The 26,895-nt window shown below is 38.2% G+C and overlaps 5 protein-coding genes across 11 annotated transcripts in view; 3 read left to right on the top strand and 2 right to left on the bottom strand.

Annotated features, from left to right (window-relative positions):
- Positions 1–381: 381 nt before the first annotated feature.
- LOC121814087 lies at positions 382–2,289 on the bottom strand. Its single transcript, XM_042218155.1, has 3 exons — positions 2,097–2,289; positions 1,463–1,746; positions 382–1,367 (listed from the first exon to the last, which is right to left on the bottom strand). Exons 1-3 carry the CDS (start codon positions 2,287–2,289, stop codon positions 1,179–1,181), a joined length of 666 nt encoding a protein of 221 aa, XP_042074089.1. The 3' UTR covers positions 382–1,178.
- A 4,843-nt stretch (positions 2,290–7,132) lies between these two features.
- Positions 7,133–10,336, top strand: LOC102309982 (CD209 antigen-like protein E). Of its 2 annotated transcripts, none has more exons than XM_005916792.3 (6): positions 7,133–7,323; positions 7,615–7,728; positions 8,664–8,921; positions 9,009–9,172; positions 9,691–9,827; positions 9,914–10,336. In XM_005916792.3, the coding sequence occupies exons 1-6, from the start codon at positions 7,248–7,250 to the stop codon at positions 10,083–10,085; spliced, it is 921 nt and encodes a 306-aa protein (XP_005916854.1). In that variant the 5' UTR covers positions 7,133–7,247; the 3' UTR covers positions 10,086–10,336. The 2 variants fall into 2 exon arrangements, with proteins under 2 accessions (XP_005916854.1, XP_005916855.1); XM_005916793.2 differs by having other exon boundaries at positions 7,141–7,323; positions 7,627–7,728.
- Positions 10,337–10,418: 82 nt separating this feature from the next.
- Positions 10,419–14,853, top strand: LOC102308856 (CD209 antigen-like protein B). Its single transcript, XM_005916788.1, has 6 exons — positions 10,419–10,642; positions 10,840–10,956; positions 12,220–12,471; positions 12,555–12,718; positions 12,852–12,988; positions 14,054–14,853. The coding sequence occupies exons 1-6, from the start codon at positions 10,525–10,527 to the stop codon at positions 14,217–14,219; spliced, it is 954 nt and encodes a 317-aa protein (XP_005916850.1). The 5' UTR covers positions 10,419–10,524; the 3' UTR covers positions 14,220–14,853.
- Positions 14,854–14,927: 74 nt separating this feature from the next.
- Positions 14,928–20,002, bottom strand: ttc8 (tetratricopeptide repeat domain 8). Of its 2 annotated transcripts, XM_042218226.1 has the most exons (15): positions 19,757–20,002; positions 19,452–19,475; positions 19,145–19,265; positions 18,981–19,044; positions 18,727–18,886; positions 18,452–18,541; positions 18,319–18,363; positions 18,142–18,227; positions 17,954–18,041; positions 17,747–17,857; positions 16,315–16,454; positions 16,038–16,212; positions 15,785–15,907; positions 15,161–15,244; positions 14,928–15,070 (listed from the first exon to the last, which is right to left on the bottom strand). In XM_042218226.1, the coding sequence occupies exons 1-15, from the start codon at positions 19,868–19,870 to the stop codon at positions 14,954–14,956; spliced, it is 1,542 nt and encodes a 513-aa protein (XP_042074160.1). In that variant the 5' UTR covers positions 19,871–20,002; the 3' UTR covers positions 14,928–14,953. The 2 variants fall into 2 exon arrangements, with proteins under 2 accessions (XP_042074160.1, XP_005916852.1); XM_005916790.3 differs by lacking the exon at positions 19,452–19,475 and having other exon boundaries at positions 19,757–19,997.
- A 522-nt stretch (positions 20,003–20,524) lies between these two features.
- The window catches only part of eml5 (EMAP like 5), a 50,275-nt gene continuing 43,904 nt past the window's right edge, over positions 20,525–26,895 (top strand). For all 5 annotated transcript variants that reach the window (XM_005916785.3, XM_005916786.3, XM_005916784.3 and 2 more), the window contains exon 1: positions 20,525–21,070. In XM_005916785.3, coding sequence (XP_005916847.1) covers positions 20,874–21,070 — 197 coding nt within the window. In that variant the 5' untranslated portion in view covers positions 20,525–20,873. The remainder of the gene's footprint in view (positions 21,071–26,895) is intronic.

The following is a 26,895-nucleotide window of genomic DNA, read 5'->3' as shown; positions in this document are numbered from 1 at the left end:
TCATTTCAGCTTTTCACTGGCTATCCAGTTTTTCCACCTCTTCTGTTTTGGGTGGACAGGAGATCTGCCAATACTGACAAGATACACAGGGCCGGAATTTGAGGTGTGTTGCATCAAGAAAAGAGTAATACTGACAACGAGTAACACTCACACAAAAACTTAACTCATCATCCTCTGTGGGGGCATGAAAGCTAAGAAAGGACAAACAAATAAAACATGAAGAGATAAGCCAATGGAGAAAAAAGTCAGACGGTGAGGGGACAGCAGAGCAGACTGTTGTTAGCTCTTCTAATGTAGGTAACGCAAAATACCAGTAAAATTTCCCTGTGACTGTACTCGGGGTAAATTGTGAGTAATCCTTAGGCTGCCATCAGCTTAATGTCTATAGTGACACCATTTGAAATCATGTTTCAGCAATAGTTCTGTTTAATTTGAGTTCACATTGACATAAATGTGTGGAAAGTGCTGAGCACAGGTATAACACTTGATGATCACTTTATGGTTTGCTATAGAACAAACATTCAAACACATTTTGAATGTAAATCCCCTTATTCAAATCTATTCAAATATCGCTATGCCTTACTGGCAGACACAAGACTATATCTGGTAAATATCTGTTTCTTTCCTTTAGTGACCTTAACATTTCCATATGCAGATAACAGAATGCAAACTCTGCACAGCATCACATGAGTGAATACTTTTGGTGTGATTTCCAGTTTTAGTTGGATGGGTTTCCATAAAGTTGAGACTGTACTTAAAGAAAACAACAACAAAACGCCCTATTGTTTTTTTGTACAAGTATGTTTTTATGACCAAATTGTGAATGAGCTAAAAATTTAAAAAAGCCCTGCTTTTTTTCTTTTTTAAAGAAATAAACGCTTTTATTTAAAGTAAAATGAAACTAACTAGAAAGGTTGGGATACATCGGGTTGCAAATTTCTTAATCCCCAGTAGACTAGAGTCCTGGAATATCTTAAATCAATGAAACATCTATTCAAACCATAGTTTACATTCTGGTTCTTGTATTATAAACTATTATAAACATTGTTTCACCTTCTTGACCACATTTCATATTTTGAGCAATAGCGTATTTTCATGTACATAAGTGCAATTTAAATAAAATTGCTTCACGTTTATACTGAAGTACAGTACTTAAGTAAGTGTAGCCTTGAGTGCATTTAGGGCTTCTTGTAGCAGAAGAAGTTCCTTCTCAGCTGGCAGTTTCTCATGCTGAAGGATGCAGTACCGTTCTTCTCAAGGACGCCACAAAAGCTGTGAGATGGGCAGCTTGGAATATTTTCATATTGCATCTGCTCTCCACTCACCCACAACCACTTACCAGCCAGGTTACACAGGCCTGTCCACACCTGCCAACATTAAACAGAGAGGTCCACATACAAAAACTTGTAACAAATAAATAAAGAGTTCCTCAATACAAATACAATGTAGGAAACTGGCCAACCTCATCAGTGGTAGCCTCTTGTGCTCTCTCTCGTGCATAAGTATGGTCAAATGGAGAGATCAGCGTGACCAGGTCGTAGCGGTGGTTCCAGTCTGAAAAGGTTGGATTATTTGTGTTGACTCTATCCAGAGACCTGCAGTGATCCAATGCCTCCTCCCACGTCTTATTCTCCTTCACCAGAACCAAAGGGTCAGTATAACATGTGAAATATCGCTCCAATCCACATTTGCTGGCTACCCATTTTCCATTTCTCTTAAAAACACAGTTTTCCTGTGCATTTGCTTCTGCAAGAACAAGGATAAGTAAAGTAGTGAGAATGCACTGAGAAGTTTTCAGAGAAGGTTTGAAGACCAAATTGCATCTGAGATGTAAATCTGTATGCGCTCAAATATTCATCTTTTATTGTTTGCATCAAAAAGGCCTCAGCATGTTTCATAAATGTACTGTAGATAATAGTATAGGCAAGATATAATAGATACAATAGATATAATAGATACAATAGATATAATAGATACAATAGATATAATAGATACAATAGATATAATAGATTTGAACTTTAAAACAAATAAATGTTAGCCTAACAGAAATACTGTAATACAGTTATACAAATATAATTCAGTTACATGTTCCTTACCAGTTACATGTTCCCACATGGTGAAGGTGGCTATCTCATCATCTTGGGACCATTTCCATGGACTTGCTGCATCTTCTCGGTATAATCCGATCCAGCCGTGCTGAATAAAACGTTCATTTTCTTGCTCGTTTCTGACAGTGACCAAATCAGTGTAGTTGTGCCTGCAGTATGCCTGTGCATCTCTCCATGTCATGATGATAGAAGGGGAGTCATATGCAACTTTCAATTGCCCACAAACAGGAGAAAGGAAGAGCAGCAGTTGAATGAAAATGCATGTCTTTGTCATCATGTTTTCCACAGGAGGATGACACTAGAGCAAGAAAAGCATCCACAGACAGGAAAGAAATTGAGAGAAATCTATAGTGAAGCTCTGCTTTATTCACTATGTAGTTTTACTCATATATACATATGATGTGAAAAGCTGATTATAAACCTGCATTCATGCACTCTACCTAACTTAAAGTAAGAGAATTTACCTTGCATGTGTTAGGAGGGAAGCTCTGAAACTTAGTCTGATGATGACATTTCTTTGTCAAGTCTGGGAATTACTCATTTTACTAAGACATTTTACTAGTAAATTGTCCCTGTTGAAAAGTCAAACTACTTTTGCAAAGCAGCAACATTCAAATGCTTTATGATAAATCAAATGTGTCGCACACGTTTACTCCATTTCTTTTTATTGCCTTCAGTTCCCACTTTCTGCAAGTTCTCACCACTTGCAAGCAGCAAACTATCAAAGTGGATGTTTTTTGTGTTTACGTTTATGTGTCCAGGCATGCTATGCATGAACTTGTGTGTTTATGTGTGGCTGATTGGGACCTGATGTATGTAAAAACAAAGAATTACGTGATTAAAAAAACCAAAAAAACAATTTTACCTGATTTTTTTTCTGAGGACATTCGTTTTAAATTTCCATAGAACAGTGGCAGATTAATGTCCTCGTAATATCAGGCCCTTGTAGAGCAAAATTTAGTATTTTGGTCTAGAATGAGGCATGCTGTATAAAGCACTTTGAGTAGAAAAGCACTAGATAAGAACCAGTCCATTTACCGTTATAAATACAGCCTTTTTGTGTTGTTATTTGTCTTGTAATATTCGAAACTACCAGACCGCGGCTGCACACAGCAGACAAGAAGAAACGGTTAACTGTTCCACACAGCTGAGACACTATTACGCACAACATTTTAACACAGCAATACAAACAGGCCTAACTGGGCACAGCTAACTACAGTCTATTACATTTTGCATATTTCAGATAGATAGATAGATAACTCTTTATTGTCATTGCACAGTCATACATAGTACAATAGTTCAATGAGATTGGAAAACTGTCCTATGTCGGCACTACATGTAACACAACACGACATGATATGACACATCACAACGCAACACAAACAACACAACACAGTATATTAACTTAGTAATAAAAAGAAGAAGAATAAGTGTATTGCACACTGTCATTATTGCACATTAATTATTATTGCACCTTGTTATAAATATAAATATTATTATTGTTATTGTTTTAAACATTGTTACTCCCCCCCCCCAAAAAGTCCAGGGAGGTATCCAGTCAGGTCAGCTGTTAGCATTGAACAGGGCTGTTGCCCTGTTGTAAAAGCTGTCATTGAGTCTGTTTGTCTGGGACCTCAGCAGCCTGAACCTCCTGCCCGACGGCAGCAGCTTAAACACCCGGTGTCCTGGGTGTGTGCAGTCCTGTAGGATGCTGCGTGCCCTCTTGAGACAGCGAGTGCTGTACAGGTCCTTCAGGGAGGGAAGAGGATGTCCAATGATTTTTTGGGCCATATTGATGACCCTCTGGAGTGCCTTTCTGTGTGCTGTGGTGCAGCTGGAGAACCACACACTGATACAATATGTCAGCACACTTTCAATGGAGCAGCGGTAGAAGACGGTCAGCAGCTCCTTCTTCAGGTCCATTTTTCTGAGGATTCTCAGAAAGTGCAGACGCTGTTGGGCCTTCTTTAAAACCGCAGAGGTGTCTCCATTGGAGGTCTGTGTCTATGTGCACACCCAGAAACTTGAAACTGGAGACCCTTTCCACGCACTCCTCGTTGATGCTGACAGGCTGCAGCTCGGACTTCCTCCTTCTGAAGTCAGCTACTAGTTCTTTTGTCTTGGTGGTATTTCACCTGACTCAAAAGGCAGATTTGCAAAACATGCAACGTAGCCAATTGCCCTTCTGCAGCAACGGCAGTAGTGTTAATACTGCTTAATTCAATGCAACCCTACAGGGACAATTCTAAGAGTTTCCAGGGGGATAAAACCTTTTAATGTGCTGTTCCTCTGTTGTGCTCCGTTTTTAAGCTGGTAGTTAAATAAATATTTAAATAGAAAATAATGTTTTCATATTACTGCCATGGCTTATGATAGGTAATGGGGTTAGGTCATTTTGAAAAAACTGACTGGGTGCTGTGATGCTTGTCTGGAAGTATTAACTTTTTGTTATCGTTTTTTGGCCATAAAAACTGAAAAAGCATTAAATATGTAGTCTTTAAAAACTGGAATTAGAAGAAATGTAAATGTGTTACACCATAATTTGGAGAGTTTTTGTATTCATATATCAAATAAACAACAATTTTTATTCTATGAATAAAACCTGTGTGAACTTCATCTCACATAAAATTATATTACTTAGTGGAGAATAAATTTGTCTATAGTATCGGGTGTTATTTTGGGGTTTAATGAATATTATGAGTTCTATTGGTCGTTGTGGATCGTTTATGGTTGTTTGTTGATGTGATATGCCCCCGGTCCCTCGTCTTCCTGTGTACGCATTTGAGTGTGTATGCTGTGGTGTGTTAGTTTTGCTGCCACACCAGGCCTGGAGAGTCTCCCGTCTTTGAGCCAGCCACACCTGGGATTAATCACTCAACTGTTGCCGATCTGAATAATCAAGAAGCCCTACATAAGAGAGCAGTGGCGCGGTATTGTTAAACTAGGAACACAGTTAGTGCTCATGCTTGTGTTACTGCGTTCTCAGTTATTCTCCTGTTTGAATGGTGAAGGCGTATTTGTCGGCTGGTGGATGGGAATGTGCTCACTGTTGCGTCTCTTGTTTCCAGGAGGATTGCGAAAACATGTGGAGGACACCGAGGAGGACAAACACTCACCACGGACTATAGATGAGAATCACAGCACAGGCGCAGGAAGAACACACACACTGTGATCGTTGGCACTGCTTTCTGCTCTCTTCACTGTAAATAAACGCACCATCTTCATCTAGAAGTCCTGCATTTGGGTTCTCTTTCAACCAACCCTGACAGATATTGTGTTACACAGTTAAACCCAGTTCATCTACAGGACGATGCTGTAGTGTGTTTTTTGATATGCCATATACACAAATTTAAAGTGTTTGACATTAACATAATGTTTTACTGTGTTTTTTATACCCCAGCTTCAGTAATATATTTTGACAAATACACTAATGAGGAGTTATATCTGTTTACCATCTACACTGCTGTGTATCTGGAACAGTCCACTTGTTAAAAATGATTTATTAATGTTTTAAGAATCGTATAATTAGCGGTATCAAAGGAATTCTTGGTTTTAATGACCTGATTATTTACCATCCCTGGTACAGATGGAAAGGTTAGTTTATACAGGTTAAGATGAAAATACTAACAAACACATCAAATTTTACTTTGTATTACTAGCTGTAGAAAACATCTTGGAATGACTGATAATAAGCTGTTCTTCACATTTTGTAACTCACAAAAAATACAAAAGTGTAGCAAAATGTCATAATGTTATTGGGATTACATGGACTTCCTCTGGACTGGATTAATGATTGAGTTAATTAGTTGCACTGGTAAGTAGACTTTATTACCATCACACAACACTACAGTGTCTATTTCCCTTATTTATTGTTAAAGCATCCTGAGCCACCAGGAAAATGGAAAGTTAAATAAAATTAGAGTTTGGTTCACAAGAAACATACTCTTATTATCTGCCCAACTTTAATTTTAATGCAGTTAACATCATTATGTGTGTAAAGTGTAATCAACGTGTTAGCAGTGTTGAGTGGACTATTTCTACTTTCTGTGCTTTGAGGCACTTCTGAAGCTCCACAGCCGAAAGTTACGTCTTTGTTTTAAGATTTAATTGGCTGTGGTTTGATCTTAATGGCCCTGGGCAAATATCTGCTTACAATTAAATCTGCAGTGTTTTAAAAAGTTTGTCTATTATTAAAATGATTTATGAGTGCTTTATAAAATCTGCACTTTGAAACAAATTGCTTTGTTTCGAAATGTTATAATGTGAATGCTTAGCAGCCTCTGTCTAGAGGGAAATGAGAGGATTTACAGAGCATGATAAAAAGCCCAAGGAAATTACAGCAAAGCCATTCATTATATTTTAGTCGTGATTTCTAGCTGTAGAAAGTATGTAGGAATCATATAGTATTTTGGATTGATTGATAACCAGATGTTCCTCCCAGATGTTCCTCCCAGCATTATTGGGATTGTAAGAAACTGACTGAGTTAATGAATCATTTCTGAATGAGCATTAAGTGGATTTTGTTTAGTCACAGAAAGCTAGGCTGGGTGTTTCCTGTTTTTGTGATAAGCTAGGCTAACTAGCTGCTGTCCATAAATGTGACATTTAATATTATAAATGTGCTTCCTCAAAAGAACAAAAGAATATTAGCAAAATTTTAATTAATTGTATATTTAATAATCTAGGAAGAATTTGAACAAAAATGTAATTACCCAGCAGCTTATGCTTCTTCCTGCTCCTTTTTGAACATGGACGTTATTTGGAGTTGTGGTTGCTCGTTTTCCTTTTGTTTGCTTTGTTCATTTGTCTCTTTTAATTCTATTTTTTTATACTTTTTCAACATGTTCAAAATAAAGATTCAATCAATCAATCAATTACCCAGCAGTCTGAAAACAAGTTTACATGTGCAGCATCAGTCACAGTATTATTACACAGTATGCTAATGTTTTTCAAACGTTAGAGCGATATTATCTCATTCTTGTAAAAGGCATTACCTCAACATGCAGACCAGGGTTCAAACGCACACACACATAGACACACACACCTTATCGCTGGTACAACCAGGAGAGACAAACAGATCAATAAGCGCTACCTGCACCAGTCAAGAACTCACGATTACCATCGGTGCCTGAGGAGAAGATGACATTTGAAAAGATTTCTCAAGATTTCAGCACAGATGGGCATTCAGTCTCTCACCGTCAAAGATTTCGACAAGGTACAGCTCACTTTACAATCAAATTCCGAGCAGTTTCTTTTCTGCTTTTTTTTATACCACCGCTTTACTCCCTCCTTGTGAAATCTGACCTCGTGGAGCTTTCACTCGTTTACTCATTTTGGTTTCAGATACATGTAAAACATTTGTAATAAGTGTGTTACATTGTTTAAAACTACACCACATAGCAGATTGCTCTGTCACCTATTAGGAAAGTCCCCATTATAAATTTATTTGATTTACTGAAGACAAAATATTTTATTAGGATTTTTAACTGAGAGGAACATTTTCAAGGTCTGTTTGCAGATGGAAGCAGACCTGCGTTTCCACACCACCGACTGGTTATACTGAGTCTGAGCCTGCTGAATGCTGTTCTGCTGATAGCTGCTGTTGTCACTGGGATCTATTGTAAGTATGAGAGTCAATACGAAACTCCTTAATCTGAAGTATAATCCTTGTTCTGTATGATATTAATCGCACAAAGTAGTAGAACCAAGTACGAACGATGGTATGAAACTGCAGAAATTCATATAATTTACTTTTACATATATGAATATCTGATTGATTAGAGTTTATTTCTAGACCAGAGTTTCTTAATGTTTTCAGTGTGCCAAATGACACAGAGCCACACTCAAGAATAATACTGTATTTGTAATGTTTCATTTTGGACACATTACAAGCACAGCATTTGTGGTTTATGTTGGTATATGCCATTTTCACTATCATGAAACAGGTATGTGTTGCGTGGTGTTGCTTTGGTCGCTACATGGTTGCAAGTTTTGCTAGTAGTATGCATGGAAGATGCTAACTTGTCTGCTAACCCTCACTAATTACTTACCGAGCAGTATTAAACTGTGAAAAGTGCAACTAAATGAAAATCGTTTGCCTTCAAATCAAAACTTCTGCCTGGAGAAATGTGTTAGTTGCCGCACAACTTTTACTTTGAAAGCAAATGTCGTCTGTTTCTGCGTTTTGACACACTGCACCTAGAAGAGTAAATGGTTACTGTTTGTGCGTACAATAGTGTCTTTCATACAAATTAGAGGTAATCAAAGCAATTTGGTTTTTCACTCAGCCATAGTCAACAACCTGAGCTCAATTCCAGTCACTGGACCTTTCGGTGAATGTAGTTCTTTGTATAGTTCTTTGTATATATTAGCTGGTATCTGTGTCTGTGACAAGCACTCATACTGTCTATAGATGCAATACGCTAACAAATCTACTTTGAAACAAATATGTGGAGCCAACATGACATCTGGAAAACTGAAGATCACAAACATCACTGTGATTAGAGCAATCTTTTATATTGACCCTCTTTTCCTTTCTCGTTTCTTATCTTTCAGGTGTCAAAGCCAAAGACTTTCAGGTTTCAGATTCATCTGTTTCACCCTTGTTGATTGAAATGAACCATCTCCGCAACCACAGTGGTATCATCAAAGAGAGGCTGGAGGCCCAGGCAAAACTGGTGAAAGAGCGCACCAACCACGTGCAGCTAAAGCTCCAGGTGAAGCAGATGAAGGTCGAAAATGATTTGCTTCAGCGACAAATTGAGACACTAAATGCAGCGAAATCAAATCTCCAGACAAATAAAACTCTCTTAGGTAAGTTCAGCCTCCAACCCGTCTTTGTGAACATGCAGCAGGCTTATTGTGAGATAGTAAATGGTTGTTCGATCTCTCTTGGAACAGAGGAAACCTGCGGCAGATGCCCAACAGGATGGCTCCTTCTTAAAACATCCTGTTATTATTTTTCTCACCATGAAATAAACTCCAGAAAGAACTGGACGGAGAGCAGACAATACTGCATTAATCAGGGCGGTGACTTGCTTGTCATCAGTAACTTGGAGGAGCAGGTTGGTCAGAAACGAAGTCTTTTCTGCTTAAATAGTTTATTTTGTAGGCCTCTGTGTCTGGTTTTAAAATGCCAAGAAATTCGAGCCCACCATGTGTGAGAAAGTTATCTTCTGTTAATGATTAAGATTCATTTCAATTTCATAATCTTGGTGCATAAAAAAGTAAAGTCACAATAATATACGTTTAATTTTGGCAATTACTCATTAACTTGTACGTTATTAAGAGCTTTACACTCAAAAACTTTACCATCTCTGCTCGTGTGTGGGTCTGTGTGGGTGGGATTTAATTAGACTGAACTTACTTTAAACTGGCAAAGTAAGAAAGATAGTACTCGTCTAACTTCTTAGAGCAAATATGTGACATCTTGATAAAGGCTAACCACGGGGAGCAAATGTTTTATATTCATGATAGCATTGCTCAGCTATGCCTAAACGAAAGGGCTTTTAAATTCTGTTTGATCACACCATACTTATTTGTCATCATTTAAAAATCAAATTGAATGTCTGCTTTCTCATAGCTCCTCATAACCGACAACTTTCAAAAAGTGAGCAGCTCTGGCGTATGGTGGCAGAATGGATACTGGGTCGGCCTCACTGATGTGGTGACAGAGGGAACGTGGGTCTGGGTTAACAATGTGACCGAGGTGGATTCAATGTAAGCGACTCGTGAAGCGCTATGATTCATTACTGACAAATGTACTGAAAACAAGTTCCTCTCTAAGCGATTGTGCTTTACTCAAGGTACTGGAGAAGTGGGCAGCCCGACAGCTCTGGTGAGGAGAAGAAGAACTGTGCTGCTTTTCTTTTCTTTACCGATAATGTGAAGACATGGTACAATGTAGAGTGTAGCAGCAAACAGCTGAACTGGATCTGCGAGATGGAGCCAAAGCAAACCACAAGGGGACCTCAATGATGATGTTTCAAAATAATAATAATGTCATAAAATCTCTCAAATAAATTAGCTGTAACTTGACATGTGAAAAATCGTGTTATACACTACTGTAAGTGACACGTTTTCTGTTTTTTTGTTTTTAAAGTATTTTGACAACACTCAGCATATTCAGTTGTATATGGGGGAAAAATGTCTGCAGTATCTGGTCTGTAATGATTTTAAGATGTTTAATGCTTAACTTGATAAAATAAAAAGAATATTTCTGATCCTAATCTTGTTTAGATGATCTGAAAACTCTGCTGTTCCTTTACCTCCTGTAAATGGTTAACAAGTAAACTTGATTTTCTGTTTGCAATGTTACACACACACACATGCCCAAACACCCGCAGGGCAATGTCCTAACAAATACTCTCTCTTTCTTGGGTGATCTTGCTGCACTCTTCTCATCTCGTCGATTAAAATGGAGGACAACGGAAATAATGCTGGCTTTTTTGAGAGTACTTATAACAAACTGACTTATCCTGAGGACATTAGTGAAGATGACCACTCTTTCAACTTGAACCAGGAGAGGCAACAAGGTAAATGACAAGAAGATGAATGATGATTAAGGAAATATGTTTAATGTTTCTCCTCTGCCAGAAACTAGCTTTGCTCTTCACAGCACTTTTTATAACTTATGATTACACATCCACATTTTCGCCCACCACTTGGGTGTTATTTTGATGTTGCTGTATTGTGCATGGCTCTGATATTTATCCACCACTTATCTGTGTAGTGTCCCTGTCCACAATGGGGCCTGGATCCTGTTTAAATCGTTACAAAGTGCTTGCAGTGAGCCTGGCAGTGCTCGCTGCCTTTCTGCTGGCAGTTGATATTGGCCTGGGAGTCTACTGTAAGTGATTACTGCAAGCTGCAGTTTTTGTTATATTGAGAAATTTTTTAAATCTTAAAAAAAAGGTTCAACAGGAGGGAAAATAATCATCTCTTGTGGGAAAATCGAGGTCAACAAAAAGGGATTTGATTTATTCTCACCTGACTCTTTTTATCTAGTTTTAACTCCCTGGTTTGGTTTTCCACCCTGTAGCTTCACTGCTTATTCACCTGTGTTTGTGTCCTCAATAGGCAGCTAATTTTACTGAAAAGTCTCCAATAAATACTGTTTCACTACCTGCCTGCCACTAAAGAGTAGCTAAAGTTAGCAGGTGAATACAGAAGAAACATTAGCATCTATGAAACCGGATGTTATCCCCTCAAATTCATGGAAACCAAAATAATAAAGCCCAGTCTTTTTTTCATAAACGGTATAAGGTTGTTTTGTGTCAGCTTTCTAAAACGTTTGTTTCTGCTGCCCTCAAGTGATCAAAAAAGAACAAAACAGAAAATGCAGGTTTAATTACTAACATTACAAAAGTACCTTAAATAACGGTCACTAAAGTAGCATCAGGGAAATTCAGAGTTTGGATTCCCTTAGAAAAACATATTCGTTGGCGCGTTTTTTTCACCTGGTTGCAAACACAGAAAACTTTCTATACATGATTTAAGCTACAAAATATGAGGAGCACTTGATTATTTGATTAATAAATATGTTAATTTATAAAAATGGTTATATGCTTTTGCATCAGTGACTATTATATCAGGTTTTGCCCACTTTATTGGCTAATATTAGATTACTACAGATCACTCATGCCAAATGCCAGACTAATTTGAGTTTTAATTTAATTGCAGTATTTCTGTTACATAATTTATCCATATAAGAGGACCAACAAGCTGATAACTCAGTTGTAAATACCTGTTACTTCTTTGTTTAGAAAGGGTCACCAGAGCAGGTGGATCAGCAAACGTGGCATATTTAACCAGGATTTTTGTTTCCAATCTTGAACTGGGATCTTTTAGTTGTTAGGCAAATGTATTAACAACTATACTAAAGAGCTATTCACTATGTTATTTAATTATGGGACAATTTTAAAAAAGGAAAATGTGTAAACTGTCTTAGCTGTGACCTAAAAACTGCCTGTGTTCTAGAATAAATAAATATTTTTAAGTGAGGTTTGTCTGCTACTGCTCTTTTGTTATTTCCGTTAGAGTTCTTTCTTCAGCTGTACCAACACCGTAAAAATTGTACAGTTTTTAAAGTCTTCCTTTTCTCTACTTTCAGACTACAGACTTACTTATGGGAACCATTTAGTAACAGACATCAGCACTGAGATTGCCAAATTGCAGGCTACTTACAACGCTGCACTCCAAAGCAAGACTGAAGCCAAACAGGAGGTGGCGAAAGAGATCAAGTCACAGCAAATTACCAAGTGGGAGCTTGATCATCTGAACAGAAGGAAAAAAGATACCGAAAAACTAATAGACAGAACTGAAACGGAAATAGCGATGTTGGAATCCCACATGCCAATGCTCAGTGAGAGGCTTTTTCTTTATTTATCATGTTAATAAATGCTCTATAATTGTTATGTCATTCCTTTTTTTTTTTTTTGTCAACAGAAGAGGGCTGCAGACAGTGTTTGCCAGGCTGGACTGTCATTAATTCCATGTGTTACTTCTTCGCTTTATCTGAGGAACTCTCACGGAGATCATGGATGGATGCCAGACATTTCTGCAAGAGGCAAGGAAGCGACTTATTGGTGATCAACAGCAGAGAGGAACATGTAAGACTCAACATTTAAACAACACAATGAAACTTACTGACAAACTTACAAGTTCCACTTCTCATGAACAGCACTAGCGTATATGAATGTTTGTGTGTGTTTTCATGTACATGTGTATTTCCTATATTGTCAGATGGCCCTTGCTGAAATTGTAAAAATGTCTCGAGACCCCTCGAGATCGCTTGCCCACAGTGGATTCTGGATTGGACTGAGAGATGCAGATGTGGAAGGAAGTTGGACATGGTTGGATGGGACAAGGGTGGAAGAGGGGTATAAATTCTCCTAAAAATCTTAATCCATAATGACAAAGTGAAAGAAGTTTTCTTGCTATTTTTTTTTTCAAATCAACATTTACATAAGTACTCACAGCCTTTGCCATAGCACTCAAAATTGAGCTCAGATGCATCGTGTTTCCACTGATCACTTGTCAGAGGTTTCTATTAGTTTTTGATTGGAGTTCATTGTGGTAAGGATTGTATCAATGCACAGATCTGAGAAAGGGTACAGAAACATTTCTGCACCCCTGAAAGTCCCGATAATGGCTCCATCATCAGTAGATGTAAGAAGTTTGAAATCACCGGGAATTTTCCTGGAGCTGGACGCCCAGCCAGTCTGAGCAATAAGGGTGTAAGTGCCTTAGTCAGCGAGAACTCGATGGTCACTCTAATAGAACGACTCTCAAAGTTGTTCAGGTCATGTGCAAAATGCTCTGGACTGATGAAACAAAGATTGAACTCTTTGGGCTGAATGCCAAGGATCAGCCCCTAGCTAATTCTATTCCTACAGTGAAGCATGGTGGTAGCAGCATCATGCTGTGGGGATGTTTTTCAGCAGCAGGAACTACTCAAGACTACTCATGGTCGAGTTGATGATAACTTGCTCCAGAGCACTATGGACCTGGGACTGGGGTGAGGGTCCATCTTCCAACAGGACAACAACCCTAAAGGTGGCAAAAGGTGCTTCAACAAAGTATTGAGTACTGAGCAAGGGCTCCGAATACTTATGTACATGTTGTATTTTTGTTTTTTGCTTTTAATGCGTTTGCAAGAATTTCAAGCAAATCTTTCTGACTTTGTAATTATAGGCTGTTGTGTAAAACTTTGAAGTGAAAAATGAATCAAATCCAGTTTGGAATAAAGTAATGTAATGTGACAAAATGTGGAACAAGACAAGCGATATAAATTCTTTCTGAATGCTCTGTAACCATTATCCACTTGTGATAACGTAATTTAAGTATATGTCAGTTTATTAATTTAAGTATATGGTAATTTCCCATATATCTCTGTCAGAGCACACATAAAAAAACTAAGCAAAGTTACCCATCTCTTGTTTCAGGTACTGGGATATTGGAGAGCCTAACAACCAAAACAATGAAGACTGTGCTGCTATGTATCCCAGAGAAAACCCCTTTCATTCATGGAACGATGCTCCATGCAACTGGAACCTGAAATGGATTTGTGAGAGGACACCAAGACCTTTTAGCTCTAGCTTAAATGTTTAAACAGAGTCAAGTCTGGCTTTAAGGCATGGACGTGTCTTCTGAACTTTTTTTTTTCTTTATTGTCATGTCTTTTGCAAGAGACTACAAAATGTCCAAGAAGATTAAAATAAGAAAAATACATCTGAGTTATAAAGGCATCTACAAAATGTATGCAAATTCTGTAACTGTTACAAATAAAACCTTTACTATGTACACATATTTTACCACTGTACAGATTTGTACACTAACATGCCAGTGTTTCAGGAAAACCTTTACATGCCCTCTAAAGGTCATGTTAGTTAGAGCCCAAACTTTTACCATTTAATGGGCTATGACTGAAACACTTGACCTAGACATTTTAGACCTAGCGTTGCATCAACTACAGCCTTTTGAAACTCTACTGAAATAAGAGTTTTACAGAGAAGAGTGAAAAAATCAAAGAAACAACCAATGAGCGTATTCTGTACACAACAATAAGTCTACAACAGCTCAAGCTGGAATCAAATAAGGACGATCACATCACTTTTCAACACTGAAGTGTAGAATTACAGTTAACAATTAACACTTCAAAGGGTCACCACTCATTTTGCTAAAGAGCTTCAATTGTAGATGTATCTAATAAACTGGCAGTTAATAAATAAACACAAGCCAAAACTAATCCCACTTTGTCCATTTCCAAGACTAACCTACCAAATTATGACTTTTTTAAAGACTGGGTTAAAAGAAAACCCGGTCGTTTGCAGTGCTGTGGTCCCTCACAGCACTGCAAAGTGCTGTCGAAGTTGCTTGAGAAGCTGCTGAGTGTCGACGTGTTCTGGGAAAGCGTCCTCAGATTTTTGGGCTGCACTGTAGCTGCTCTGAAGGTCCCCAAGCTGGACACAGACAAGAAGATGTAAAGATCACACTTTGTCACTTTTAATTGCACTGCATGATTTGGTTGGACCTTGATAGCGATAAATTACCTTTTCAGAGAGAATGGAGAGATTGAAGTGTGGCTCGTACATATGGGGGGCCAGTGATGCAGCAGTCTGAAGGAAGCCTTTAGACTGGATTAAAGGCAGGGAAACAATTAACACCTGTCATGAAAATGTGTATGAAAATGCAGTGTTTACAGATTTAAAGTTTTATTTTCTTTAATTGGAGCAATCCTTACATCACTTTGCCATCATCATTAGCTGGAAAACCCTGAAAATTTAACCTTTTAAATCATGTTGGCAGCAGAAGTGTTAAGCAGGTGGATTGCTCATGCTCCTTCTGCTACTGGAAAAATAAAATCCCATATATCTCATGACGCTTTGTCTCATATCAAGCTATTATTGCTAAATTGCTTTATTGCCTAGCTCTTTGTTGGAGTAACAGGGGCTTACTGAATATTGGATTTATATTACGCAAGTATAATTTGAGAGATATCTTTTGATAATATGAGCTGGATTACAGTTTATATGACGCTAATAACTACATTTTAGTGATTTTCTTATAATGGACTGTGTTATATCACATTAGAGGTCGAAAGGATCACCATTATGATTTCATTACTCATATTTTAGCAGCTTAACAAAGACAATGATTCAAAACTATGTCTTTACCTGTTCAATGTGACCTTTTCGCAGCTCCAGCACAGCCAGGTTGTTATAAGCTTCAGCATGGTCATTATTAAATGCCAAAGTCAGTTTAAAGCACTGATAGGCCAGAGTCAAGTCCCCTATTCCCTGTAAACACAGAGCATATTCTAAATTATACGATGTAAGGTTGTCATTTCAATTAACTAAGTGTCAAATTATGTTAACTGTGAACCATATATGGAAGTGAAACATATTAAGTAATTTTCTGTTAACTCACAACAGCCACGTGTCCTATGTTGTACCAGACATCAGCCTGCTCTTCATCATTGGCCACCAGGGCCAGAGCCCTCTCAAACGAGGACAGAGTCATATCGTACTGCTGGGCGTAGAAACAGCACAGGCCCAGGTTGTTGTACAGTTGGCAATTATACACTCCCATCTGGAGCAGCCGTCTAGCAATGGGTGAAACATATTAAATCACAGATGGTAAATAAAATCTCATCAGATAAATTGTAACAACACATTACACAAATTGTACAGAAAGTTTGTCTGACCTATAGAAGCGCAGAGCAATCTCAGGCTGATCTGTATAGAAGTGATTGCTGCCTATGCAGGCTATGGCCTCCACGTGAGTGTTGTCCTGCTTCAGGACGTCTTTATAGTACTCTGTCGCTGATGAAATGTTGTTCATCTCCTGTCAAAATACCATTTTAGAGACAATTAATGAATGGACGGATGGATGGATATCTTTAATGATTCATGCAACTGTTGAGGTTATACTCCATGCAGCTATGGTGGAAAGTTTACATTAGTCCAGTGGTTCCCAAATAGCTTGGAGGCAAGTCGTTAAGATTTTGTGTCAACCAAACACTATTAGTGTAACTGAAAGCCCTTTTGTCTTTAACCTCAGCAATTCAAGTACTAAGGTTAATATTGCAAAGAAGCTGGGAGTGAAGCTGTTGTTAAAGCTGGCTTCCTTTAACTATGACTGCTTGCAAAGGTGAAGCCATTTCTCCACTTCAGTGACTTTGAAAATGTTACTCATTCCTTAATTTCGTCCAGACTTGACCATTAACAGTCTGCTTTCAGGTGTCAGCCTGTCACTGCTTGGCCAACTAAAGCTGGCCAGCTCTTAACTGGCAAGTGTAAGCAAGACCACACATCAGTCATATTAGCTTCCTTTATTGGTTGTCAGTAAGTTTTAATTTTTTTTTTCTTTGATTTTAAGTGATTGCAGGGGTTGGCACCTCCTTAGCTCTCTCATTGAGCAGGTCTGCTGAGCAGAGGCTTTTGACTGTCCTGTGGTCCAGATTAAAACAAAGAGGAAATCAGAAACTTAAATGTACCTTCTCCTACATTGTGGAGCAAACTGCCTATTTACATCAGGGGCATTAGACATTTTTGAAAACGGTCTTTGGTTATTACACCAGACTAAGTCCTGATTACTTTGAATTGTGCTTTTACTGTTTTTGTTTTTTCATTTTGTTTTCTTTATTTAAGCAGTTTTATTGTCTTATTATTTTATGACATTTATTCTTTTAGCTGTTAAGCACTTTAGGATACATCATAAAAACATTCCACTTGACTTAACGGCACAAAAAACAACAAATTTAATTTAATTTTAATATACCAGAACACATCAGCGTCCCTGACTGAGGAGGATAAAATTTGTGATGATGTAAAACTGAACAATTTGTTCTGAAAGGAAAACCACACAAAACCATCTAAAAGGAAAATAACTGTGAAGAAACTACATCTTTTGGATCCAGCTGAGAGTGCCAAACAAGCTAAAGAGCCACTCTGAAACCCGAAAACACTTCTAAGAGACACTCTGTCTACTGGAAAAGAGCTTTTGAAATGAACCACAGGCAGCTAGAACTTGTCTGAATTGTGTTAAAGTGCCTGATAAGGAGTGGTTATGTGATATTCGACAATGCAATTAAATAAAAAACTGACTATATTCGAGATGATGATGGCATACTGTACCTCATGGATACGAGCTATTCCTGTTAGAAGGGTAACCTCTCCAGGGAAGTGGTCCAGGCCTTGCTTGAAAAGACTGAGAGCCGTTATTGGCTGATCCATACGCTGATAAACCTAAAGGAAAATGAAAACAAGAATAGTGATTTCAAGAAAAACATTGCTTTAGAGAGAGAACCTTAAAATGTACAAACCCTTGGCAATAATCACTACCTTTGCGAGATAGAGATACGTATCTACCATCTCTTGGTGGTTGAGAGCTGATCGAAACTGTTTTTCTGCTTCTCTATATAAACCAAGCCTAAGAGGAGAGAAACAGACATTACATAATTTCATATACATAAATGTTAATTTAATCAAACATTGCAGTTGAATAATATGAAGGATGGTGTGTTACTTGCCTGTAGTAGCATTTTCCCAGCTGAACTTTCCACCACCAGTCTTTGAACTGTGCATGTTCAGTAGCTTGAGCAGCTAAATCCAAAGCCTGTACAAGGAATATAATATTTCTTTACATACAGTCCTGTCATCTAATGTGTGGTAGTTTTCTTTACACTGCAGATTTGTGTATCGCTTACATTTTTCACATCATTTTCATGATGGAAGATGTACTCAAATAATGTCTGTGGAGAAAGAAGATTGCTTCACATGCAGGAAAAACACAATAGAAAACAACTGATAAATGTCTGGAAGTCACAGTTTGAGTCTTACCCTGGATAAATTGGGTTTTTGGGAATACTTGGCCAGATTTAGTCTAGACAAGTTTATAAATGGTCCTTCGGGATTTGTTAGCATTGAAGCCTAGAAAAACAATAAAAGAAATAGGTCATGCTAAGAATTTCAGGCTTTCAGTGTAACATAATAAATAATAAAATGACTGTTGCTATCAGTCTTACATTAATATATTGTCTGCTGCATAAATTAACTTGAGAAAATGCAATAGAAACAGGCATGTGTCAAACGTGGCCTTTAGTAGGAATACTCACTGTCCCCAGACGAATGAATCTACCAGAAGAAGCGGTGACAGGACGAGCTGTGCTTGCAGTACGTGGGGTTTTGATGGCCTGCTCCATTGTCCCAGGGCGCCCGGACTGTGTGCTGGGTCTCACAAATCCTGTTATTGGGCGTCCTGATTGTGTCATGGGCCTAGATTTCAGGAAATAAAATATATCTGATTAGAGAATAATCACGAAAGCTTCATCAGTTTGGTTTTTTGTTTTCGTTGTCTTGAAAAACCTACCTGACAGCTGGTGTGGGACCTCCACCATGACATGTTCCAGGAAGTCTCAGTGATGTACCAGGTCCTTGCAGAGATCAAGTGTTATAAAAAAAAAACTAATTAAGAAAATGTTCAAATTATTAATTTAATGAATTGTGGAATTCGGAGCAAATGCTTAAACTTACGTGCAACTTGAGCAATAGAGCTTTCATCCAGCATCATCTCAGCAATCCCCTCCTGGTCAACCTCGATTTCATCTATGTAAACCATCTCTGTAAGAGCACGGGTTTTCAAGCTCCATGCAGCCTATGACGCATGTACGCGCACACACACACACACACACACAAGCAAGTTTTAGTCATGTGAAATATTTCAGATTTATTCCACATTTATGTAGAAGAAGGCATAAAACAGTCTGGAGCTACAACACAAATTATCCATAAAAAAGAACAAAATGAGATGGAAAACAGAGACATGTGCAGTCATGGTTACCTCTGAGATTAGCAAAGATGAGTCCTTAAGATAGAGTGCAGACAGTTAGCGAGAGAGTAAAGAGATTTAAGAAAAATGTGAATAAATGGGAAGGAAGCAGAACGAACATAAGACACGATAGAAATGAGACATGAGTAGCGTATAGCAACAGCTACTAAGTTTATAATAAACTGAATAAGTATGATGAAATGCTACGTTAGTGAGATATAAACAACACAGACTCGACTAATCGGGATTATGCAGCAGGTTGTCCAGCTGTCCATCGTTAGCAAGCTAGGCTAACCCTGCTAACTTCACCACAGTACCTGGTCGTATGGGTTGTCTTGTAATATTTTCGTACAAATATCAGAACATTGTTGGAGTTTCCGCCTCCTGAAATAGCTCCACGCCAGAAACAATGGGTCCATCGTCACTTCCATTGCTTTTGCTAATCAGGGAGAAATAGCGTAGATCTAAAAGTCAGTTAGCAAGCTGCTAAGAGAAGCTGACTTGAAGGCGAGACCGAGGCTTCCCCTGTCGCTCGGCAACAGCCTAGGAGGGCGGTCCTTCACTGCCGCAATTTCCTCAAAAGAACTGAATAAAATAAAAGAAAGTTAAATTAAATTAAATTCATGGGACATCACTGTTCTTTTTAAAATTAATGCATTAATTCAAATTTGATTTACAAGAAATATAGATCAAATAAAATAAATAAAAATATAAATCTGTGGAAGCAGTTAATTTAGGTGAGTAAATAACTTTCTTACTCATAACTCTTTATATAAGTCATGAAACACGCCACACTTAAATAAACACTTTGAATACTTGAATGGACTAAGTAATACATCATTTTTAAACAATTAAAATTTCAATTACCTGCTTTTGGTATTTTTTTAATTATATGGTTGAAAAGAACACATTAAAAGCACAAATGCTGACATTAAATAAAAAATATTCAGAAATAGGGTCTAGCTCCCGGACTGCTTGCTTCTTGGTCATGACGGAGTTGTCCTCTCCTGCTTTTTCCTCCTGAGTAAGTCAAAGCATCTGATTGGGTAACGGACTCCTCCGTCATCTTTGTAGGCGGTGCTTGTGGAATAACAGTACAGCTCCATCTTTGTAGGATTTGACAGGAGCTTTGACCCAACTCGAAGAGGACCGCGAGCCCGGGGCTGAAGTACAAGTAGACTGAATGAAAACACAAGCGTAGAAATCAGTTTCTTAAACAGAGGCAGAGGGCTTTCATTTTACCAGGCAGCGAGTCTTTTAATTCACATAACCCGCAAAGATGCCCGATTTCAACGCTTGCTCTTGACTCTGGTTGTTTCCAATGGAACTAGCCTAATGGGACACGCGGGCTTCAAATAAATCCTTTTTGGTGAATGACACTATATCCGAAAGCCTGCGTGATAGCGACAGAGAGACACACACGGAAGTGCGGACATGGCTGACAGGACTGCTCCCAACTGCCACCTGAGACTGGAGTGGGTGTACGGATACCGGGGACATCAGTGCCGCAACAACCTGTACTACACCGCCGCCAAGGAAATTGTCTATTTCGTCGCCGGTGTGGGAGTTGTGTATAACACCCGGGAACACAAGCAGAAATTTTACCTGGGGCACAACGATGACATAATCAGGTAGTAATGACATGTTTATATAAACATATAAATGCATTTCAGCACCGTGGACAGCACCAGACTTGAAACGTGTACTGAAAGTGTAGAGTTGTCATTATTGGAGCTGGTGTCACCTTGTGCAATGTAATGCGATATTTTTCAGCTCCACGGGGAGTGCACCCCTACTTAGCAGCATCCCTAGTTTGCTGTGGGTTCAATATTTTGCTCAAGGGCACTCCAGCAAAGCAAGGGGTCCTTTGAAGACTGCTCTTGCTCCCATGTTGGAAGGAACCACTACACTAACATTAATTACTAAACAGAAACTAATATTTTAAAAATTATTTTGTTGAGTTCATGTTTATGCTTTAAAATTATTTGTCACTGACAATCTACTTTTAAACAATGTCATCCTGGGAAAAGCAGCAACCCATTCGTACAAAAAGGACGAATGGGTTGCTGCTTTAATATAAAATGTGGTTTAATGTAAAATATTTGACATTGATGCTCAACATTTAGTCATTTTTAAAAGAAAGGTTGACAGTGTAGACAGTAAAGTGGGCATATTTACCTCTGTGCAGTCCAATACTAATGTGCAGTATCTGAAAAATGCACTTGAACAAAGCTGTCCTTGAAGGAATCCTTGAATTGGAAAATTGAGGTAATAAGGGATTTAGTAGCTCGACCTCTGCATCTCAGGGAAAATGTTGAAACCTTTTTTTTAATAAAAAGTTATCATTAATCATTATGTCACTCATCTTTCTCAGCATGCTGCACAACAATGACCTGTGACCAGTGGTTTAGTGCTTGTGTTGACATATGTGCGTCTGTGTGTGGGTTGGCCTGGAGATGACTAGCTTTATACTGTGTCGGTCGTCAGCTGGACTCCTGCTCCATTATTAATCGGACAGTAGAGATACTAACCCTCCGCTGCCCTGTGAGTAAAGTGCCTGAGTTCAAATGGTGAGCAGGAGGAGTCACAGACTAAACAATAATCTGATATATGATCTGCAAAACTGTTGAAAGTACAAAAGTGGTAAATTGGTGTAAAATCTGCAAATTTGATCAGAGTATTTCAGTGTGAAATGCAGAAACCTCTCATAGCGTGACCATGTGCTTTTTGTGCAGCCAGGTGGTTTGAACTAGCGCTATGTACTTACAGTGCAAGCTAAATAGGTCCCTTAAGCTGTCATTTATTAAATGCCAAGTAATAGCCATTTTAAAGGCCTCGAAGGAGTGCTTATGAAGCTCTTTTAAATACTGCCTTTGAATATGACTTCTGCGGCACAACCAGGAGCAGTGCTCGCCACATTCAGATCTGAATTATCACGTTGCACAAACTCATGTGGAAGAGAAGTGGCTTCTTTAGAGGGACTTAAAATTCAAATACTGCTTCTCTTCATTTTCTTGATGCACTGTTGTTGTAGATTCGTAAGCAATTTTTACATTAATTTGTACTTTACAGGGTCATTGCAGCACTCGTTTTGGGTAATCCTGTAAAAAGTCAATGAATGCCTCTCACCTGACCCACTCATCATCACCTGATTTTTTTGTACAATGGCGCCATCAAACCCACCATGGCGCCATGGAAAATTTAATGGCATTATTATTATCAAGACTGGGCGTGCTGCTCATATCAAGGTAAAAAAAAAAAATGAAGTTAAATAAAATCCTGTAGTAGCTTTGTATACATGTTGTATACATGTGCTCACCCACTCAACTTCATCATGGTTTTAATTTCATGATTTTAAATAGAATCTCTAATTTAATATTTCTCAACTGTTTAAAATTACTGTATTACAAATACATTTTTGGCACAGCAGGAATCAGACATTGAAAGATTATACAAGAAGTTTTATCCAGAGAAAAATGGATTCATGAAGGTATGTTGTGTCAAAATGCTAAAATATAATAATGTGAATTAAAAAGTGCAAAATTTCAACCTATCCATATATACCTAGGACATTTATAACTCTGAGTATTTTCACAGGTTAAATTTTTCACAGCTCACTTTGACGGGGTCACATGGGAACATTTGTCAGATTAAACTGATTTTACCCATTTCTCCCACTTGGTTTTATTCACCCTGAAGTCTGTTTTAACTGGTCTCTGAGTAATGTGGAAGAGCTAATTGGCAGGTTTACACATGAATGAAAGACTGAGCAGACAATGATGCAGTAGTCTAGCCTTCTTTTGGTTGGCCTTTTAGGCAGTTTTAATGCTTTGTTAGAAATGTAAATAAACATGTTACTGGGCGATAACAGAATAGACCTGGGAGACTGTTAACGACCTCCAGTTAGAGCAGAGTACTGTGAGGCGCATCATTAGAGTGGGTAGCCTTGTTAAAACTGTTTTTTGCTATTCTTTCCTCATATCTGCCGTTGTTCCAAATGGCTTTTATTCAAGTCAGAAACTCTAAGAGCCCGAGGCTCCTGCTAAACCTCAGCAGAAACAGAGTTTTTCCTGCATATAAACAGTCTTGGCTCCCACTCAAGAAAAATCATTAGGACTATGATTAAAAATACTCTTCACTCTTCTTAATATCTTTAATAACCTGGGTTGAAGTTACACATAAATACTTTTTTTCTTTATCAAATGTCCAGAAACATGAGAAAAATGAACAGAATTCTATCAGGAAACTTAATACGGTTAAGTTTGGCTAACTGTATACAGACCAATCATGCTTATGTGTGTAGGAGGCATGATTGGTCGGATTGGTAAGCAAACCCTGAAGAGAGGAAACACCCTGGGAAGGTTGGCTATACTGCTGGAATGCACCACTTTAGAAAACCCTTAGTTTTTTCCTACCAATCATTAACATGGTTAACACATTCACCTTACATGTGAAAGATCCCTGGGAGATCACAAACCCTGCCTCAGGGTCGCAAGCTAATGCACTCCAAGTGTCGGTGCCAAGCCCTGATAAAAAGGAGAGTTGCATCAGGAAGAGCCAGTCGGCATAAAATCGGTGCCAAATGAAATATGCTGATCCATCCACCGTGGTGAACCTTAGGAAAATAAAGCAGCAGCTGAAAGCACCATTAACGGAAAAATAAAGTTTGTGGAAACTCTTTTTGACTTTAGTCTCACCTCATATTTTTCACCTGGTTGTCTGAGCCACAGTTTGAGACCCACTGGTCTATACTACAAAGCTTAAACCCCGACACTCAGAGCACATACTGTCCACGCAAAGACCGATTCACACGAGTACATTCAAAGCAAAAGGAACAGCTGGCTACACTTTTAACTCATTGGAGTCTTACTCACTCCATCAGCCTTATGGGAAAAAAGAGGCTGATCTTTATCAGCCTGTTCAATGGTAGTTCAGTCAGTAGCTGACCGGGAAGGGGGTGGGGGGAGATAAATAATAAAAAATAAACAAACAAAAAATACAATGGTACTGAAACAAGCTAAATTTTTAGTTTTAAAGCACGTGTGCTGGTATTGTTCTAGAATTTCACAGTGGTTTTCCAGTTGAGTTACCCATGACCCAAACCTAACTGCACACTCAATTCAGGGATAAAGAGATTGCTAGGAAAGCACGTATTTGCAGGGTTTTTCCTGTACTTAAAAACCTTGGCCTCCACCAAAGAGGTTTTAGCCTCCTCTACAAAGGAAATTCACAAGGGTTTTAATAAAATAATTTAAAATCAATTATTTTTAAGTGGGGTTGGCCAGAAATAAGAGAGATCTACACAGATTCTTGCAGACCAGACGTGATTGCAAAGTCAACTCCAAAGGCCAATTTGAGGCAGAAAAATCCCTCTTTTGTTACATTTTATTTCATTTGTGGATGTAAATTCACAAAAGCGTGGGAAGATAGAGGCATGGCGGCCTTCTCCGTGTAGTCATTATTTGATGGTCTAGCCTTGAACGCGAGTTTCATCATCACTGTGACATGAACAGCAAACGCAATAAACAGAATACAAGAAGCTGCCTTAAAATGCAAGCAATAAAATAGGCCTGTAACTTACACAAGCTCTGTATTCATGCTGAACATATGTACATGTGACCTCATGTTTCAAACTGAATGTAAATCGAGCAATGAGAGAAAGCACAATTACTCTCTGGCTGGACAATAACAGGCTGATAAGTCATTTTTTGTTTCTGCACTGTGATCTTTTCTGCATGTTTTCTTGTTTTGATCCTGAGAGTTAATGAGTTAACGAGAGGGTTTCATGAACACAGAAATAAAAGGCCATCTCCTGTTACTCAGAATATCATGTTACCTCTATGATGGATCACGGCCAGAATTATGGATTATAGATGCCAGAGTGAGGCTGGTCTTGTCTCGGTGAGCTTGGAGAGATGCTGTGAATACATTTCCATTAATACTGCTGCAGGGTTTGTACAATAACAACGTGTCTGGCTTGCAGAGAAGAGTCTGTCTGTCCACAAACTAATGATATGAACAAAAAAAAAGCATTTTTAATAATAATAAATACAGTATTTTGACTACTATTGAACAAGTTAGAGCTGTGCATGTGAAACAAATCACTGTGATACACTAGAGCAGTGTGTGAGAATGTGCTTTCAGATAGTTTTACTGCTGACAGCAGCTATGAGAGCTGATATGATTTACATATCCATCTTTGCGTCCATCTTCCATTGTCTTAGTGTTGATTAATATGGATGGTTTGTGATGATCTACTTCCTAAGCCAGCCTCAGTATAATATCATTCTCTATGGTAATTGTTCATTTTGCTTTTTCTAGATCGCATGCTGGAAATGTTCAGCCACCATATCCACAAGGAAAAAGCCTTATTGGAACACTAAACTAATCTGTTACTAATAAGACTGCCTGCTTCATATCTTTACATGCATTTCCACATTGCCAATGAGTGTATTTGCATGCCTAAGTATTATTATTCTTCCCAGGTTTTGGGTTAATTGTGTTAATTGTGTTCAGTTATGTTCTATATTTTTCACTATCACAGCAAGCACCTTGCATTTACATAGCTATTATCATGGGGTGGTAATAATAACAAGGTTTTAAATACATGTGTTGTTTCAGTCCTTGTGTTGTCCCAGTGTTGCATTTATTTTGTATATATGTGTCTCCCTCACACATATATACAGAATCATTTATCAGTTCATCCCACTGAGTCACGAAGCAGGTGAAAGTTTCTGCATTTAGTAATAAAAATATTTATTTGGTTTCAGAGTATCAATAATTGTTGTCACAGGAAGCACTACAGTGTATTTTTATATTTATTTTTTGTCCCTAATTCTATTGAATTATTCCAGGTAGGATATCTAAGTTTCTTAAAACCAGGAAAAGACTTTATCCAGATGGGTGCGTGTGCAACACATAGCCAGGATACTCTTAAAAAGTCCCAGCACAATCACAAATGCACTCACTGTTAGTAGCTGCCAGGGCTGCTCTGTAAAAGGAAGCTTGTTCTCTAAAGAGCTCATCTGTCGTAGCCAATTAAGATCCTCCAGAGTTTCGTACAGTTACTTAGCACAATGGTATGATTCAGCAGTGTTGTCACTGGGGTTAAAAATATATATAACTGACTGTTTTAAGTGGCGTTATGAATGTTTTACACTGATGAGGTGGAAGCGGCTACACATGCTCAGATACCCTTATATTATACTTCACCCTTACCATAAACAGCCTAGATGTCAGTGATGCCTTTTTGACTATTATACTACTTTAAGTATTGTTTAATTGATATATGAAGCATATATTGCTTCTGTGAATCCTCACATTCAAAAAAATATCATTTACAAATGATTAGTGGTTTCTTGATAATTAAACCAATTAATTTCTGTTCCTTAACTAATCATTTAAGGAAAAAAATAAAATGACAATTTTGGTTCTATTTTTGTAACGTCACTAAATT

Source organism: Haplochromis burtoni, unplaced genomic scaffold (assembly GCF_018398535.1).
Source record: "Haplochromis burtoni strain Fernald_Lab_line unplaced genomic scaffold, NCSU_Asbu1 Contig_16, whole genome shotgun sequence".
Classification (NCBI taxonomy): domain Eukaryota; kingdom Metazoa; phylum Chordata; class Actinopteri; order Cichliformes; family Cichlidae; genus Haplochromis; species Haplochromis burtoni.
The sequence above is the reverse complement of the archived record's forward strand: the minus strand, read 5'-3'. Positions and strand labels throughout refer to the sequence as shown.